Source organism: Mauremys mutica, chromosome 13 (genome assembly GCF_020497125.1).
Source record: "Mauremys mutica isolate MM-2020 ecotype Southern chromosome 13, ASM2049712v1, whole genome shotgun sequence".
Taxonomy (NCBI): Eukaryota; Metazoa; Chordata; order Testudines; family Geoemydidae; genus Mauremys; species Mauremys mutica.
The window spans coordinates 41,283,534-41,303,731 of NC_059084.1; the positions used below are offsets into that span (position 1 = coordinate 41,283,534).

A 20,198-nucleotide genomic window follows, 5' to 3' on the forward strand; every position below is an offset into this window, starting at 1 on the left:
TGGCTGATCTGAGGCTATTTCAATGATCTTTAGATCTGGTCAAAAGGTTCTGACTATCAAAAATTTGACTAAAGTTTATTTATTTATTAATTTCATTATAAAAAGTTCCTCTTCCCATTTTGCCACCATGTTTAGAGGATGTAAATTTTCGCACATGGTAAAATTTTAATTGAAAATGTGAGGGTCATTGCGAGAGATTCAACAAAATGTTTATGAATTTCCCTTATTCCCCCATTTTGATTGCCTTTGTTTTTCATTCCCTAATTTCTCTGTTTGTGTGAAGAGATGCTCTTCTCTACTGTTTTTCTAAAGGCTCCCTTCACCTCTCTGTTCTTCAGCGTGTATATAATGGGGTTCAACACTGGGGCCACAATTGTGTTCATGAGGGAAATGATTAGATCACTCTCTGGGGTGGAACTAGACTTGGGCCTGAGATAGGTGATAAGGGCTGTTCCATAGAACAAAGTCACCACCATGAGGTGGGAGGAGCAGGTGGAGAAGGCTTTACGCCTTCCCTCCGCAGACTGGAGCTTAAGGGTGGTGGAAATAATGCAGATGTAGGACAGGATTATCATCAGGAAAGGGCTCATGATGAACAGCACTGACAGTGAAAACCATAATCTCATTTTTGGATGTGTCCTTACATGCCATCTTCACCACTGGTGGGATGTCGCAGAAGAAGTGGTGGATGCGGTTGGAGCCACAAAAGGGTAAGCGGAAGATCCACGTGGTCTGAGCTACTTCCACTGAGATGCCGATGGTCCATGAAGCACCTGCGAGCTGTGCACATACCCGACCACTCATGATGGTGCTGTAGTGCAAGGGGTTGCATATGGCTATGTAGCGATCGTACGCCATGACTGCTAGGAGGCAGCATTCCGTCAGGCCCATGATGGTGAAGACGTACATCTGGACTGCACAGCCCACAATAGAGATGGTCTTTTGCTCCACCAGGAGGTGAACCAGCAACTGAGGGACCACACTGCTGGTGTAGCAGATTTCCAAGAATGACAGGTTCACCAGGAAGAAATACATGGGGGTGTGAAGTGAGGGGTTTAGCTTTATAAGGAGGATAACAAGCAGGTTCCCTATCAGGGTGACCAGGTAGATGACCAGAAGCAACAGAAATAGAAGGATTTGCAGCTTGTTAAGGTATGAAAACCCCACCAGGATGAACACATCGGAGATGGTCTGGTTCTCTCCAGGGTCACTCGCAGAATAGGTCATCTGTAGGGGCAACATAGAAAGAGACTGAATCTGTGGAATACCAAACATGTGGATGTAAATCAAACAATTCATACTGGTTTCCTTTCAGTTGGGAGGCTTGAGAATAAAACCTGCTACGATTCTGTATATAAATATGTAACTGGGCCAAATCATCATCAGGTGTAAACTGGTGTAGTTGCATTGATGTCATTCAAGCTATGCCAATATAGATTAGCTGGAGATCCGACCACTTTGACACCGGTGGAAATAGAGCTGATTTACAACAGACAGGGATTTGATGAAATTGACTCTAAAGGAGCTACATCAGTTTATACCAGCAATGGTGGTATACCGGTTTCCAGCATCAGGGGTTCTATTCTTCCTCTTCAAACTCATCCTTCCTCTTCCTCAATCCTTCCTCTTCAAACCATTTTTTAGTCTACATGAAAATTCAAAAAGGAATCAATACTTTTCTTTCTTTCTTTCTTTTTCTCTTTCTTTCTTTCCCCTAAGACTGTTATGCTACAGCCACTTTTATCAAATACAATTTCTCAAATGAGGGCAAATTCTGCTCTCATTCAGCTCTTAATCATGAGAATTGTTATATGTAAGTATTCCCACTGCAGTTACAACTCACATAAGTGAGGACTACTCACATGAATAAACTGATGCTGCTGAGCCCAATATCTTTGAAGCACTTTGGAGAATGAGAAGCACAATAAATGTTGAAAACAATGGGGGATGTTGCGTGTTTTGTATACTATTAAATGTTATTGTTCCCTAAATATTAGAGAACAATTGAAATCATTCCTGGCTTTATCATCGCAGCATCCCAAATGTATTGGTTTCTCTCAATATACAAAAGAAGACCTAGGGCTGGTGTAAATCTTCCCAGCTCAGTGGGTATAAAAAGAGCTACACTGATTTACACCAGTTGAGGATCATCGTCCAATCACTTTGCTATAAAGAACTTTACAAGAAGGAACATCCTACGATGTAAGAAGAGATGTTTTCCACAGGTGTTTTACTTCAAGGTTACTTGTTGACAAGGAACTTCCTAATAACAGGCATGACAATGAAATAACAGAGATGGAATTAAAATGAGTAATAACAAATATTGTATTTTGCATACCCTTAGTACCTTCAATATGTAGCTCTCAAAGCAACACATCAAACAACAGTGAGCTATTAGGGGGAAACTGGAATGATAGGATGAATAGACTGGATTAACACAGCTAGTCAGCATTCTGAGAAATGGAACTGAGCTGTCCTGTTACCTGAAACTGTGCCATAACCACAGGACCATTCTCCTGGTAATTTAAGAGGAAGGGAGAGAGAGAGAGAGAGAGAGAGAGAGAGAGAGAGATTCAAAGGGAATCAGATAGAGAAAATTTAATTAAATAACCAAAGCAAACTTTGATGGCACATTATGCAAAGTGCACTACCTAGAACAATTTAAAACAAAAGGGAATGATGTTCTCTAAATACTGAGATCTGGTGGAGAGGTTGAAATTCTTCTGCCTCTCTTAAGATCTACTTTGGGGAACCTCTATTGATGTTTGTGAGTACTTTCCTCAGCACAGCCATTACAGTATATGAAAAGCTGGCTGGAAAATGGAATTTCCATCTCATGAGAAATTCCAATATTTGAATTTTCATTGAATTGATATGAAAAGTTGAAATAGTGAAAACCTTAATTTCGATTCAAAGAGTCCACATGAAATCGAATGGAAAATTGAAAACTGACATCAATATCGATGTTTTCTCTTGGAAAACATCAATATTGATGAAACTATTTTTTCAGAAGGAATTTGGATTTATTTCTTTATTTAATGGCTGACATTTGGAGCAGCTCTAAAAAATGTAGAAATTTACTCACCATTAGGAATAAGGTCTATAAAGATGCTTGTCACTGGCAGTTGGCTAATATTTTCTGAGCTCTTCAAGGCATCTGGACACTCCATTAGTATACAGGAGGACATGAAAGCAATGAAAGAAGCATACATTATGTGGAGGAAGGTTTGAGAAAAATTCAGTTAAAAGAGACCGCCATTTCACTCTTGGGCAGCATGTGCAGAGCATATGCCGTGGTCGGATTCCGGGAGTGGACTTTCTTATTAGAAGAGATCAGACTAAGTCCTCCCAGCCGACTGTATTCAGATCCAAATACAAGAACCACTTCAGGAAACAACATTTCCACTCAGACTCAGTGGATGATGATGACAGTTGAAAAACAGAGGAGAGTAAGGACAAGAGGAAGGAGAAGCAAGAAACACCAACAATAACACAACAACAACAAAAAAAATAAATATAATCATGGCATGATGATGAGCATGTTTGGTGCTTTCTTATCACTTTGGTGGGCCCTATGGAATTATAGGACCAGAACTTCACCTGGTATAAATTAGCACTGAAGTCAAGCTCACAACCTGACCCATGATTATTAAACTACTTGAATTCAGAATGATAGATTCAGAGACTAATAGATCAATTGCTATACTAACAGGTAGACTGCCAGATAGATAGATAGATAGATAGATATGAACACAGACACAACCCATGTGCTCAGATACACATTAAAATTCTCTGCCCATGTATAGAAAATTCAAATGAAGAAACCAATGACATGATCTTGCTGCCATTGCAGACTGGGGCACATCACCAATGGACCTCAGTGGGAGAATGGTTGGGGCCTTAAGTAATTCATTTATAACCTACCTTGTTTAAGAAGAATAGTTCTATCTCCTAGGTACAAGCACAATATGGGTTGAAGGAAACAGAGGTGTTTTTATTTCATTCACTGGCTTCTGGGACCTAGTCCCTGAAGGAAATTTCTTGTAATATTCCTCAGAGGAAGAACAATTCTGCATCAACCTGCAACAAAATAAAATTCACTAGGGTAATTATTTCAGAGGGGGTGGTATCATCATCATCATCATCATGTGTTTTCTAGATGAAAATCATAATGGGATTTACCAAAGTGGTGTAAATTGTGTGATAGTATTTTGTCTGGAAAGAAGAATGAATTGTCCAACGTAACACAACACAAAGAGTCAAGCGCAGAGTCAGTAACAACACCCAAGGCTCATGACTCCAGTTCCCTGATGTTCAGACTATGTGCCCCACTCCTGTCTCAGATCCATGATTAGAACACAGGAGATCTGAGTCCAAATTCCCACTATTCTAAACATTACACCCCACTCCTCTTACAGAGCTGGGAACAGAACCCAAAAGTCCTCACTCTACTGCCCTAATGAAAGGGCCCATTTCCCTCCTATAGAGCCAGATCCAAAGCCCATAGAAGTCAGTGGGACTATTCCCATTGACACCAGTAAGTTTGCAGCAGGACCAGAATCAGGACTAGTTCCCAGGAACATTAGAATAAACTCTGTGCAGAAACTGAGAGGTGCTAGGGGGTAGTGTGCTTCAGGGAATGGGGTGATGGGCTCAGCTGGGAGCACTTTCATTTCTTAGATAGTTCTGAGCCCCTTACTCTAGCATGGCCATTGGGGGCTAGAGGCTGTGCTACTGGGAGTGAGGTGGGGTGCTCAGTTTGGGGCAATCTTGTCCTAGTCAGTGTTGCTAGCATTACCCAATGTAGCACTAGGGGGTGCTAAAATACAAGGATGGGTCTGGAGGGCTCTGTGGGATGTTCTTGATTGATCCCAATGTCGCAGCTCTGCAGTAGGGGGCGCTGTACTGACAGAAACAGGATGGAGAACTTATTACAGGATGTTCTCCTCCGTGGGTCAGTTGTACTTCCCCCAGTGCTCCAGCACAGCTCCAAGGGATGACAATGGCATGCTGCGAGGAGCTGAGTGGGGTCTCACTTGGGGGGCACTGTTATCTCTTGGTCCATGCTGACCCCTTGTGCCTCAGCTGGGCACCATGTGGCCCTGTACTGCAAAGAGTTTGGTGAGATGCTCAGCAGTGGACCTGCTCCTATGAGAATGGCTGCTTACCACAGTGCCCCAGTATTGCACACGGGGGCCCTGTGCTGCAGGGGGTAGGTAGGGTGTTTTAATAGATGGCACTCTCCCTTTGGTATTTGTGCTGGTCCGCAGTGACCCCTCACCATGGAAGGGGGCATTGGTTCTGGTGAAAGTTATATCTTTCAGATGAGCTGTAAATGAAAGATCTTTCTGTACCACCCGTGATCATGAATGACTCCGTGGGGCATTCCCTCCAGCAGGGGGTGAGAGTCACACACACACACACACAAACACACACACACACACACACACAGCAGGTCTCATTCCCTTGTTGTTATCTATCTGCTCTTGTTATTATTACACTTGTTATTATGACAAAACAGTAAACTTACATTCATTGTTAGTTTACTTACTTATGCTAACTCTTTGAGCAACTCCTTCTGTTCAGGCTATAAGGCCTTCTACTTACGCTAATTGCTTAAGCTATTTTTGTATACAGTGCTGTTATAGCCATCTGGGTCCCAGGATACTAGAGACAAAGTACATGAGGTAATATATTTTGCTGGACCCACTGCTGTCTCTTTCACCAACAATAAAATATATTACTGCATCTACCTTGTCTTTCTAAGTAATATTTTATGTCTAGATCTATAGGTGTCTTGTGTTTCTGCTATCAGTTCTCACCCCTTTATCCTTTACTGACTATATAACTATCATTATTGACTGGCTATATAGTCATTGCATGAGTTTCCAGTCTCTCTCTCACTCTCTCTCTCTCTTTCACATGCAGACACACCCACACACAATTTCTATATTACATGAGATGTTCTTTCCTTCCTGCCTTAATCATCTGTTTATCAGTGTTGCATGACATTACAGATTCTCCTTCCCAGAGGTGCTCCCATTTCAGTGCACAGTTACAGGGACCACCAGGTACAGTTCTCTTTTATGTTCACTTTGATGCCTGACTAAAGTGCTCTGTGGGCCTGTGTGATGACACCCAAGTCAGCATGAGACAGAGTCGGTCAGACAAGATAATCTAGAGATCCCTTTTGTCCTTAAATGCTGTGACTCTCTGACAATATGAAATACATCAGTGATGTGTGACCAGAAGTGTTTGGGATGAAGCAAGCACAGATACAATGGAAGTTTATCTTAATGTAAGCAGAGTCAGGATGAGCTCTACCCTGACATGTGGTGGTGAATTATGGCAAGCGTGAAAAAGAATTTCAGGGGCCGATCGTGTTTGCATAGGCACACCCACCCCACTTGGCATAGCCCACGGCAGCCTGGGATGGTTGCTTTGGCAGCTGTGGGATCCCCAGTTTCTGTGTTGTTGGGGCAGGAGGAGTGGAGTGTTGTCACCTTGATTGTGTGGATGAGAAACTGTGAAACTGCTTTGTGACAGGGAGTCTCAACATCAATTGAGTGGCACTCGCTAGACAAGGGAGTGGGCTCCCTGTGTGAGCCAGAATGACCAATTACGTCTCCTCCTCTCTTCACTGTTGAATATCAGAGTTGATTTTTGATTCCCTTAAGATTCTAAGTTACAGGTTGCTGAGCTGAACTCACTTTAGGCTAATGGTGCACCAGCACTGGGGCTCCCCTACTATGAACTGAAATCACTAAGAGCTGAAATCACTAAAGAGCTGTGCTAACTAGTGGGGGAGCCTGAAGCTATATTGCGGAGCAGTTTGTGGGACAGTTGGAGTGCCCACAGAGCGAGCGGAGCCGAGCAGTTTGCGGGGACGGCTGGAGTGGATCACAGGTCGGCTGGTGTAGCAGAGCAGCTGGCAGAGCGGAGCGGAGCTGAGCAGTTCATGGGGAAGGGGGAAGCAGAATCCCATGGAAAGGCAGGGCAGTCGGCCCCGGACCCCATAAGGTGCCCCTTTCTACCCAGGCTGGCCGGGGGGCGGGGGGGGAAACCCCTGCAGATAGACTCTTGAACTCTGGGGCTGCACTGACCCAGGACAGAGACTTTTGGGTTGCAGGACTTTTGGGACTGTGGGTGATTTTTGGGTTGCTGGACTCTTGGGACATTTGAGGTATTGGACTTTGGAGTCTTGGGGTGATTTTGGGGTTGCTGGACTTAAGAGCCCAGGGAAAAGGACCTGGCCTAGTTGAGGTGTTTTCCCAATCTAATGCTATGTTGTTTATCTCATATTATTAAACATTTTCTGTACACCAAGACTGTGCTTGCGAGAGGAGAAATATTACCTCTTTGAGGCACCCAGGGATGTGTGTGTAAGATTTTTCCAGGTCACTGGGTGGGGGCTTCAGCTGGTTTGCATTACGTTGTAGGGAAGGGACCCGTATGTATTGAACTCAGCCCTTGCTGCTATCAATTCGGCCTGGCAGAAGGGTTACATTAAAAATAAACAAACAGAATCTCTAGCTGCCAAAAAGCCCCAGAAGAGTAGAAGTGATTATCTGCTGTCTTTCCAAAGACACAAACTACAGTGCCAACTTCGTACAGAAATGTTATGAGGCAATAGCTACAGGCCGTTGCATCATCCTTGTTGCTCTACATGAAATGTCCGTTCAGAGGCCTAGGTGGAAAAGGTTCTGCTCCCGAAGGTGAATTATTTGTCCTTATTCTCCAGACACTTATCAAACCTGTGGGGTTAATTTAAAGCAACATCTGACTCCTACATCTCCCACTGCAGTCAATGAGACCTCAGCCCCTTTGCAAATCAAGCCAACTCTGAACTGTGATGAATGGAAAATGATCAAGGACCATGCCAGGTCCAGGAATGTCTCCTGCCCTGGCCACACTCACAAGTAGAAGGGGAACAGCTCAGCAAAACACACAGGGAAATATTGCAGAAGCAAATAGCTACACTGTTGGAATAATGAATTCCCTTGCTATTAATTAATCTTCCTCACTGCTCTGAGGCTGGGGATTGGCTCTGACAACAGGGAAATACACTCTGTGCGAACATGAGAGCATAAAGCTGCAGGAGCTGAAAAAGCAAAGTCTTTGACATCATTATGGACCATCGCTTGACTCTTCTCCAACCCTCACCCTTTGCTGCCCCTGGTACCCTGTACACAGTATAGCCAACTTTTTTTCCGCCATGTCTCTCTGCTTCCTCTACTGCCCCTTTTACAGTATAGCCACCCCACCTCCACCCCTCACCCTCTGCTGCCCCTAGTGCCCATTATACAGTACAGCCGCCCCTTCCCCGCCCCCACCCTCTGCTGCCCCCTAGTGCCCATTATACAGTACAGCCGCCCCTTCTCCACCCCCACCCTCTACTGCCCCTAGTGCCCATTATATAGTATAGCCGCCCCTTCTCCACCCTCACTTTCTGTTGCCCCCTAGTGCCCATTATACAGTATAGCCACCTCTTCCCCACCCCCACGCTCTGCTGCCCCCTAGTGTCCTTTGTTCATTATAGCTGACCCTGAATGTTTTGGGAGATGTTTTGGCACCATCTAGGTGCACGAAATACACCAGAATGTTATCTGTACTCCTTTTGCCCAGAACAGAGCAGTATATTGGTGGATTGACAGAGAGAGAAAGGGAGGTATCACAGATGGATTGATAGAGAGATTTAGATGTGGAGATATCACAGATTGTAGGATCAGTAGATAACTAGAGATTTTGAAAATAGCTAGCTAGCTAGAGGGGCTGTATGGGGATAGATAGATAGATAGATAGATAGATAGATAGATAGATAGATAGATAGATAGATAGATAGATAGATATCCATGTAATATGTTATATGCCTAGTGTGGATGAAGTGTGCTGGATGTGTGTTGTATGTTGACAACCGAAGCAAGAATTTGAGGGTTTTCTGCAGTCAAGAGGTGTTTGCATTAAAAAAAACAAAAAGCAAAAAACTTTGTTATGAGAAAGATAAGGAATAACACTGGGGGCATTGCCATGACAATGTACCTGTTGCAATGTATCTGCTGCAGTTGTAAAAAAGAACTGGGGAAAGAGGAACATCTCAGGCCTGGACCTATTTCTAAACATCTTGGGTTTTGGCAATTTGACCAGAACTGTCTTTTGAAATTGCCCAGACAACTGATGATGTGATGGGGTGGATTATAAAAGATATTTGATACACTCGCAATTTGGAGTCGTTTGTGAATCCAGAGCCCTTTTTAGATTAAGATGTGGTAATGCTGGCTCTCTGCACCTTGTGATCAGACTGAACATCGACTTCAGTTCTGATCTTCAGACTCTGGTGTAGTATGCTTGGGTTATGAATGTGGACTGAGCAGTTTATTTTGTAAGCAATAAAGAATATTTGTGGATTATACACCAACACTGTGTCCGGTATCTGTCTGCTCCCCTATCTCATAGGGTGACTCCTGCTGCGGGTCTAACACCCCCACCATCTGCTACCCATAGTACCCATTATACAGTATAGCCACCACTTCCCCACCCCCACCATCTGCTGCCCCAGTGCCCATTCTGCAGTATAGCCCCCACTTTAAATTTTTTACCTCTGCAAGTGGCCCTTGTTAACTAAGTCACTCCTTTCTCACTGCTGTGATACAGTATAGCAGCCAGTTTCCTGTCATCCATCATTGGCTGCATTCTGCTGCCTGTTGCTGATAAATTGTACAGTCAATTGCTTGACAGTAGGGTTTATTGCTAAAAGCCAATCATAGTATAGTACTCGGAAAAGGTTCAATATGATACCAGTCTCCAGGAAGCCGTCTCGTGCATCATTGTTAAATGTACCTTGCACAGAAGCTGAGCTCCCAAATTCATACATTTCAACTAGGAATAACTCTAGTTACAAAACTCTTTCATGGATTGAGAACTGGCTAAAAGACAGGGAACAAAGGTAGGAATAAATGGTAAATTTTCAGAATGGAGAGGGGTAACTAGTGGTGTTCAGCAAGGTCAGTCCTAGGACCAATCTTATTCAATTTATTCATAAATGATCTGGAGAAAGGGATAAACAGTGAGGCGGCAAAGTTTGCAGATGATACTAAACTGCTCAAGATAGTTAAGACCAAAGCAGATTGTGAAGAACTTCAAAAAGATCTCACAAAACTAAGTGATTGGGCAACAAAATGGCAAATGAAATTTAATGTGGATAAATGTAAAGTAATGCTCATTGGAAAAAATAAGCCCAGCTATACATACAATATGATGGGGGCTAATTTAGCTACAACTAATCAAGAGAAAGATCTTGGAGTCATCATGAATATTCTCTGAAGACATCCACACAGTGTGCAGCAGCAGTCAAAAAAGCAAACAGGATGTTAGGAATCATTAAAAAAGGGATAGAGAATAAGACTGAGAATATCGTATTGCCCTTATATAAATCCATGATATGCCCACATCTTGAATACTGCGTACAGATGCGGTTCCCTCATCTCAAAAAAGATATATTGGCATTAGAAAAGGTTCAGAGAAGGGCAACTAAAATGTTTAGGGGTTTGGAACAGGTCCCGTATGAAGAGAGATTAAAGAGGCTAGGACTTTTCAGCTTGGAAAAAAGGAGACAAAGCTTTTGATACAGTCTCCCACAGTATTCTTGCCAGCAAGTTAAAGAAGTATGGGCTGGATGAATGGACGGTAAGGTGGATAGAAAACTGGCTAGATGGTCGGGCTCAACAGGTAGTGATCAATGGTTCCATGTCTAGTTGGCAGCCGGTATCAAGTGGGGTGCCCCAAGGGTCGGTGGTGGGGCCGGTTTTATTCAATATCTTCATTAACGATCTGGAGGATGGTGTGGACTGCACCCTTAGCAAGTTTGCAGATGACACTAAACTGGGAGGAGTGGTTGATACGCTGGAGGGTAGGGATAGGATACAGAGGGACCTAGACAAATTAGAGGATTGGGCCAAAAGAAATATGATGCGGTTCAACAAGGACAAGTGCAGAGTCCTGCACTTAGGATGGAAGAATCCCATGCACTGCTACAGACTAGGAACCGAATGGCTGGGCAGCAGTTCTGCAGAAAAGGACCTAGGGGTTACGGTGGATGAAAAGCTGAATATGAGTCAACAGTGTGCCCTTGTTGCCAAGAAGGCTAATGGCATTTTGGGTTGTATAAGTAGGGGCATTTCCAGCAGATCGAGGGATGTGATCATTCCCCTCTATTCAGCACTGGTGAGGCCTCATCTGGAGTACTGTGTCCAGTTTTGGGCCCCACACTACAAGAAGGATGTGGATAAATTGGAGAGAGTCCAGCAAAGGGCAACAAAAATGATTAGGGGGCTGGAACACATGACTTATGAGGAGAGGCTGAGGGAACTGGGATTGTTTAGTCTGCAGAAGAGAAGAATGAGGGGGGATTTGATAGCTGCTTTCAACTACCTGAAATGGGGTTCCAAAGAGGATGGATCTAGACTGTTCTCAGTGGTAGAAGATGACAGAACAAGGAGAAATGGTCTCAAGTTGCAGAGGGGGAGTTTTAGGTTGGATATTAGGAAAAACTTTTTCACTAGTAGGGTGGTGAAGAACTGGAATGGGTTACCTAAGGAGGTGGTGGAATCTCCTTCCTTAGAGGTTTTTAAGGTCAGGCTTGACAAAGCCCTGGCTGGGATGATTTAGTTGGGTTTGGTCCTGCTTTGAGCAGGGGGTTGGACTAGATACCTCCTGAGGTCCCTTCCAACCCTGAGATTCTATGATTCTATGAGACTAAGGGGGGATATGATAGAGGTATATAAAATCATGAGTGTTGTGGAGAAAGTGGATAAGGAAAAGTTATTTACTTATTCCCATAATATAAGAACTAGGGGCCACCAAACAAAATTAATCGGCAGCAAGTTTAAAACAAATAAAAGGAAGTTCTTCTTCACGGAGTGCATAGTCAACTTGTGGAACGCCTTGCCTGAGTAGGTTGTGAAAGCTAGGACTGTAACAGGGTTTAAAAGAGAACTGGATACATTCATGGAGGCTAAGTCCTTTAATGGCTATTAGCCCAGAGGGGTAAGGAGTGGTGTCTCTAGCCTCTATTTGCAGAGGTTGGAGATAGATGGCAGGAGAGAGATCAATGATCATTACATAAGAACATAAGAATGACCGTACCAGGTCAGACCAAAGGTCTATCTAGCCCAGTATCCTGTCTACCGACAGCGGCCAATGCCAGGTGCCCAAGAGGGAGTGAATCTAACAGGCAATGATCAAGTGATCTCTCTCCTGCCATCCATCTCCATCCTCTGAGAAACAGAGGCTAGGGACCTTTGGTCAGACCCAGTATGGCCATTCTTATGTCTTATGTCACAGAAATCCAGCCTGTCTATTCATCCCTGAACTTCGTTCCTTAACTTCTTGTTCTGAACCATGACCTTTCATATCTTGCTTTTGGACACAGCATTCCACGTCCTGGTCCATGAAGGTTCCCCACAATTTGTACTAAGCTGTTGAATTAATGTATCTTGACTTTTACAAGTTTCTTATCTGCTTATGTTAAATACTAAGTTATACTGTTGCTTGGTAGTGTGGGGTGTAGGTTAGCATGAGTGCACTGAATACTGGGAAGAACATACACTAATTCAGCTTGTAGAACTGACAGGTATTCACATAATGGGGTGTATACTAACTTAACACATATGTGTTCGCTGACAGGCCACGGCTTGTTGCTCCGATAATTATTGTATGAGGGTTACACCTTTGCTAAATTAATTTACAAAGCAGAGATGAGAGCATGTATGTGGGATTTACCTTTTTATCCAAATGTGTACGTTTTTGGGAGTGTAGAGTGGGAAACCGCATCACATGTCCATCCAATTTAGGCTTAATCAGTTTTGCCATTGTTTAATACAATTTAAGAGAGAATTAATCTTACTTATAGTGTTTGGACATACATTTCTGCCTCACAAGTAATAACAGACAAGATAGAATAGGTGAATGGGCCCAAGTTAACACATTCTGGGGCACTGAAAAGTCATTCCTTCCTCCATGATGTCAGTCCTCCTCACCTGCCTGGATCTCCTGTTCTCCAGCCCATTTTATATGTATTTTCTTATTTTATATGTATTTTACATATGTATTTTCATATATTTGCACATTTTCTATGGCTTAATTTTCCTCCATTCTTCAGTCAACACATTATCCATTTAATTTTAAATAACCTGCGCATTACTTAGGCACAATTATTAATCATCTAATGTCTACAACCTTCTTGATGAATTTGTAGTTTCTGGATCATGTTGCCCTGGGCCACTCTGCTTCTAAGTTTCCCAGAGAAAGGGATTTTTCTTTTGTTTATCGTTACATGTACTTACTTCCAGTGGTGAGCTCCAGTCGGTTCGCACCGGTTCGCAAGAACCGGTTGTTAAATTTAGAAGCCTTTTTAGAACCGGTTGTTCCAGGACAACCGGTTCTAAAAAGCTTTTAAATTTAACAAAGTCTCGGGCAGCTGTCCACCCAGCCCCCAGCCCCAGCTCACCTCCCCCTCTCCCCTGAATGCTCCGCCCTCCTTCTCCTCACCTTCCCCTTCTTCCCACAAATCAAACATTCGCGGGAAGCCTGAAAAAAGCAGCAGGCAGGTAAGCCGGGTGTGGGGGCGGGACAGCTCCCCCTGGCCCTGGCCGAACGCCCCCGCCCGGTCCCAGACAAGCACCCCTGGCTCGGGCTGGTCCTGGCTGCGTGGCTCGGATCCAGCCCAGCTCGGGCCCCATGGCTCCGGCCCCAGTCCGACCTGGGGAGTCGGGCCCTGCGGCTGAGGCTCCGGCCCCGGCGCCAGCCCGGCCTGGGGAGTCGGGCCCTGCGGCTGCGTCTCCAGCCCCGGCGCCGGCCCATCCCAGAGAGTCAGGCCTCTCGGCTGCAGCTGCGGCTACGGCCCCGGCACCAGCCCGGCCCGGGGAGTCAGGCCCCGCGGCTGCGTCTGTGGCTACGGCCCTGGTGCCGGCCTGGCCCGGGGAGTCGGGCCCTGTGGCTGCGGCTGCGGCCCCGGTGCCGGCCCGGCCCAGGGAGTCGGGCCCCGTGACTCCGGCCCCGGTGCCAGCCCGGAAGAGCGGACCCGGTCCCGACCCCAGGCAGTGTGGTAAGGGGGCAGGGAGCAGGGAGGAGGTGTTCGGTGGGTTGTGGAGGGGTGGATAGGGGTTAGGGCGGTCAGAGGGCAGAGAACAGGGGGATTGAATGGAGGCAAGGATCCCGGGGGGTAATCAGGAAGGAGCAGGGGTTGCATTAGGTGGTGGGGGCACTTAGGGACAGAGAGAAGGGGTGGTTGGATGTGGCAGGGGTCCCGGGGGGGCCATCAAGAATGAGGGAAGGGGTTGGATGGGGCTGCAAAGGGCAGTCAGGGGACAGGGAAGGGGGGGATGGGTCAGGGGTCCCGGGGGGAGGGTGTCAAAAAACATGGGGGGTTGGATGGGGCACGACCCCCCGGGGGGGGCACAACCCCCTCGTGAGGTGAGGAGGAGGGAACTGGTTGTTAATATTTTGGCAGCTCATCACTGCTTACTTCTTACTTACATCTTCCAACACGACAGGTTACTTATCTTGCCAACAATATCATTTTAAACAAATCAGCAAATTATATCAAAGAGATCCAACAAAACATCACATACTGCCAGCCAGTGCATCTCAGAGTCTCAATGTATTTTAAGCTTCGAATGAATGCATTATAGGGATGTTTACTGAAAGAAGGCATATAGTCATGGAAATGCTGAACTAGGTATAGAGGTTTTTCATTTGGTGTTTATTATAATGCTGCAACGATATAGGTAGAGAAGCAAACAGAATAGTATCTCTCATCATAAAAATATTGAAAGGAATTTTTATCATATAGTTATACAAAGATGTACCATATACACAGGCATTTGGTGCAATATTGTTATACATTGATATAACCACATGTAGTTTATGAGTTTATCACACAGCTATTATTTTACATATGTAATATAAACTATGTACAGTGCTTCTTTAACTCAGGAATCACCAGGTGAAACTCTCTGCCCTGTGTTAAGCAGAATGTCAGACTAGATGATCAAAATGATCCCTTATGACCTTTTAATCAATGAATCTATGATATACACAATGATCTGTTAGCCTAGACTTCTGAACCTGTGCAAAATGCCATGGAAATCAAAAGCCAGCTTCCAGAGTTGTTGTGTGATCTGCTCAGATTAGGCATTGAAAGATCCACCAGACTCTTGCATAGGAAACTGTTCATAAGTGCTGAGAAATATTATTTAAAATTAGGCAACAGGGAGCACTAGGGAAATCCATTAGACAGCCAAGGAAACCCAGCCCAACCCAACCTAAATCCTAAAATGCTTCAGTGGACTGACAGAGCAGGAAAAGGAGAAGCCTAAATGGAGTTCTCGGTAGAGCTGGTTGAAATTTTTCCATCATTAAAATTTTAGTGAAAATTGTTAAATTTGCAAAAACCAAGGTGAACATTTTATGAAAGGGTTTTTATTTTAAGCTTTTATTTAATTTGACATTCAAAATTTTGAAGATATTTAAAATTTGGGCGGGGAGTTTGGTAATAAAAGTTTGTCTTCCCATTCTCCTGATAGGTTTACAAGTCAAAGTTTTTCAAATGACAACAATTCGATTAAAAAAGTGAAGGTCATTGGGAGTAATTCAACAGAACATTTATGAATTTCCCTCATTCCCCATTTTAACTAACTCTATTTTTCATTCTCTGTTTTCTCCAATTGTGTGAAAAAATGCTCTTCTCAACTGTTTTTCTAAAGGCTCCCTTCACCTCTTTGTTCCTCAGAGTGTATATTATGGGGTTCAACACAGGTGCCACAACTGTGATCACGAGGGAAATCATTTGATCACTCTCTGGGGTGGAGATAGACTTGGGCCTCAGGTAGGTGATAAGGGCCGTTCCATAGAACAAAGTCACCATCATGAGGTGGGAGGAGCAGGTGGAGAAGGCTTTACGCCTTCCCTCTGCTGATGACAGCTTGAGGATGGTGGAGATAATGCAGATGTAGGACACAGTTATCAACAAAAAAGGGCCCATGATGAACAAAACTGACACGGTCAAGACCATAATCTCGTTTTTGGATGTGTCCGTACATGCCATCTTCACCACTGGTGGGATGTCGCAGAAGAAGTGGTGGATGCGGTTGGAGCCACAGAAGGGCAGGCTGAAGATCCAAGTGATCTGAGCTACTTCCACTGAGATGCCGATGATCCATGAAGCACCCACGAGCTGTGCACATGCCCAGCCACTCATGATAGTTCTGTAGTGCAGGGGGTGACATATGGCCACATAGCGGTCGTATGCCATGACTGCTAGGAGGCAGCATTGTGTCAGGCCCATGATGGTGATGACGTACATCTGGGCAGCACAGCCCGCAATGGTGATGGTCTTTTGCTCTGCCAGGAGGTGAATCAGCAGCTGAGGGACCACACTGCTGGTGTAGCAGATTTCCAAGAATGACAGGTTCACCAGGAAGAAATACATGGGGGTGTGGAGTGAGGGGTTTAGCTTTATAAGGAGGATAACAAGGAGGTTCCCCATCAGGGCGACTAGGTAGGTGACCAGAAGCACCAGAAACAGAAGGATTTGCAGCTTCTTAAGGTTTGAAAACCCCACCAGGATAAATACATCAGAGATGGTCTGGTTCTCTCCTGGGTTATTCTCAGAATAGATCATCTATAGGGGTGACAAAGAAAGATACTGAATCTGAGGTTCTATTTTTCCTCTTCAAACAAATTTTTTTCAGTGTACATAAAAATTCAAAAAGGGATCAATCTTTCTTTCTTTCTTTCTTTCTTTCTTTCTTTCTTTCTTTCTTTCTTTCTTTCTTTCTTTCTTTCTTTCCCCTCTGCGAATGTTATTCTGTAGCCACATTTATCAAATAAGATTTCTCAAATGAGGGCAAATTCTGATCTCATTTGGACCTTAATCACAGGAATTCTTATACGAATGCAAGTATTCCCACTGCAGTTACAACTCACAAAAGTGAGGACTAATCACATGAATAAACTGATGCTGCTGAACCCAATTTGTTTGAAGCCGTTTGAAGAATGAGAAGCACAATAAATGGTGAAAACAATGAGGGATTTTGGCCTTTTGTGTACTAAAATGTTATTCTTCCCTAAAAATTAGAGAACAATTAAAATCACTCCTGCCTTTATCATCACCACATTTGAAATGCATTGGTTTCTCTCAACATACAGAAGAGCTAGGGCCAGTTCCTTTGCTGGTGTAAATCTTAACAGCTCCATGGGTATAAAAAGTTCTATATTGATTTATGCCAGTTGAAGATCTTTGTCTTATCACCTTGCTATAAAGAATTTTACAAGAAGGAAGATCCTACAATGTTAGAAGAGATGTTTTCCACAGATGTTTTATTTCAAGGTTACTTGTTGACAAGGAACTTCCTAATAAGTGAAATGACAGAGTTGAAATAAAAATGAGCAATAACAAATATCACATTTTTCATACCCTTAGCACCTTCAATATGTGGCTCTCAAAGCAATGCATCAAAGCATAGTGAGATACTAAGGGGGAAACTGGGAACAATCAGGGGAATGATAGGGGTGAAGAGACTGGGTTTACACAGCGAGTCAGCATTCCTGATACCTAAAACTCTGCCATAACCACAGAACCATTCTCCTGGAAATTGAACACACACACACACACACACACACACAAAGGGAATGAAGTAGAGAAAATTAAGTCCAACAACTAAAGCACACTGTAGTGGTGCTCTATGCAGAGTGCACTACACATAAAAAATTATTACAAAAGGGAATGTTCTTCTCTAAATATCGAGATCTGGGGAAGAGGTGGGAATTCTTCTGCCTCTCTTAAGAGCTACTCTGGGGAACCTGTATTGACATTTGTGAGTACTTTCCTCAGCATGACCACTGCACTATTAAATGCAAAGCTGGCTGGAAAATGTGAAATTCCAATATTCCAATATTTGTTTTCACCCTGAATTTATATGAAAAGTTGAAATTGCGAAACTCCTAATTTCGATTCAGAAGAGTCTATATGAAATTGAATGGAAAATTGAAAACTGCCATCAACATCAACATTTTCTCATGGAAAACATCAGTATTGATGAAACCATATTTTCAGAAGGGATTTGGATTTATTTCTTTATTTGTTGGTTGACATTTGGATGGGCTCTAAATAAATGGAGAAATTTACTCACCATTAGGAATAAGGTCTGTATAGATGCTTTTCACTGGCAGTTGAGTGATATTTTCTGAGCTCTTCAAGGCATCTGGACACTCCATTAGTATACGGAGAACATGAAATCAACAAAAGAAACATACATTATGTGTAGAGCCTTACAAATGCACAGGTATCCACTTTATGTCCGCGGATATCTGTGGAGTATTTTTGCAGATGACAGTGCAGATGCAGATACAAATTTTGTACGCGTGCAGGGCTCTGACAGTAAGAGCCGGGCGGGCAGCTGTGAGGAGCCGTAGTGAGGTCCCTCTACCTGCACTAGGCAGAGGTCCTGGGGGGCAGGGACATGGGCCGGAGGCTGCTCTGGCCCCTCATCCAGGACAGGTGGATGGTCTACTGGGGATCCCCACAGCTGCCCACCCAGCTCTTACCATGTCTGGGCTTAGTCTCTGAGCAGGCCCCCCTGCCAGAGCCAGAGAGCCGTGATGGCATCTGTGGGGAGCCTGGCTTCCTCCACCTGCCGTGGGCGGGGGGACCAAGCAGCCTTTGGCCCATGTCCCTGCCCCGCCCAGACCCTGCCTAGGGCCAGTGTGGGACCCAGGCTCCCTGCAGCTGCTGGTGCGGCTCTCTGGCTCCAGAGGCAGGTGGGAGGGGTGGCTCAGAGCCATAGCCTGGCCATGGTAAGAGCCAGGCGGGCAACTGTGCATAGCTGCAGCGGTCGCTCCACCTGCCCCGTGTGGGGGGCCCGAGTAGCCTCCAGGCAGTTGCACAGAGCACCCTCCCCTCCTTCTCCAGCAAGGCTATCATGGAATCCATCTGGGGACTGCGGCGGACCCTCCACCTGTCCGTGGGGTGGGGGGCTGAGAGCAGCCCCAGGCCGTGTTCCCGCCGCACAGGATCCCTGCCTCGCTGAGGGCAGGTGGATGGTCCGCGACTCCCGCACACCTCTCCCCGACCAGGCTCAGGCAGAGGGGTGTCTCAGAGCCTCAGCCTGGCCACGGTAAGTAGAGCCCTGCAAATCCACAGATATCTGCAGATATCCGCATCCATGCATGTAGATATCTGCAGACACTTTTTGTGGATCATGTATCGGAAGCAGATTTACATTTTTTTGGAACTGCGCAAGGCTCTCATTATGTAGAGATTGGATAGAGGTACATTCAGCTAAAAGAGATGACCACTTAACTCTTGGACACCAGGTGTGGTGCATGCATCATGGTCGGACCCTAGGAGTGGACTCTCTTATTAAAAGAAATCAGACTGAGCTCTCCCAGCCAACTGTATTCAGCTCCAAATAAAAGACCCATGTCAAGAAACAACATTTCCACTTTGATTCAATGTATGATGATAAGGACTGAGGAACAGAGGGCAATAAGGACAAGAGGAGGGAGAAGCAGGAAACACCACCACCAACACAACAACAACAGCAACAAAAATAATAAATAGAGCCATGGTCTGATGATGAGTATGTCTAGTGCTTATCAATCATTCTGGTGGGCACTATGGAATTATGAGACCAGATTTTCAGCTCGGGGGAAATAGCTCAGTGGTTTGAACATCGGCTTACTAAACCCAGAGTTGTGAGTTCAATCCTTGAAGGGGTCATTTAGCGATCTGGGGCAAAAATCTGCCTGGGGATTGGTCCTGCTTTGAGCAGGGGGTTGCACTAGATGATCTTCTGAGGTCCCTTCCAACCCTGATATTCTAGGAAAACACCACTGAAGTCAAGCTTATGACCTGACCCATGATTGTTAATTAGTTCTGTTCAGAATGACAGATTTAGACACCAGTAGATCAACTGATATATTAATATCTAGATAGATAGATATGAATATAGACAAAAAAAACCATTTGCTCAGACAAACATTAAGATTCTCTGCCCATGTATGGAAAATTCAGATAAAGAAACCAGTGACATGATCTTGCTCCTGTTGCAGACTGGGGCACAATGTCCATGAACTTCAGAGGGAGGATGGTTGGGGGCTTAAGTTATTCATCTATAGCCTACCTTGTTTATGAAGAGTCG

General features: G+C 44.6%; 1 protein-coding gene and 1 pseudogene across 1 annotated transcript; both read right to left on the bottom strand.

Annotated features, from left to right (window-relative positions):
- Positions 1-260: 260 nt before the first annotated feature.
- LOC123348443 lies at positions 261-1,227 on the bottom strand (annotated as a pseudogene).
- A 14,458-nt stretch (positions 1,228-15,685) lies between these two features.
- LOC123347339 (olfactory receptor 10A4-like) lies at positions 15,686-16,678 on the bottom strand. Its single transcript, XM_044984754.1, has one exon. The coding sequence runs from the start codon at positions 16,676-16,678 to the stop codon at positions 15,686-15,688; it is 993 nt and encodes a 330-aa protein (XP_044840689.1).
- Between the last annotated feature and the right edge of the window lie 3,520 nt (positions 16,679-20,198).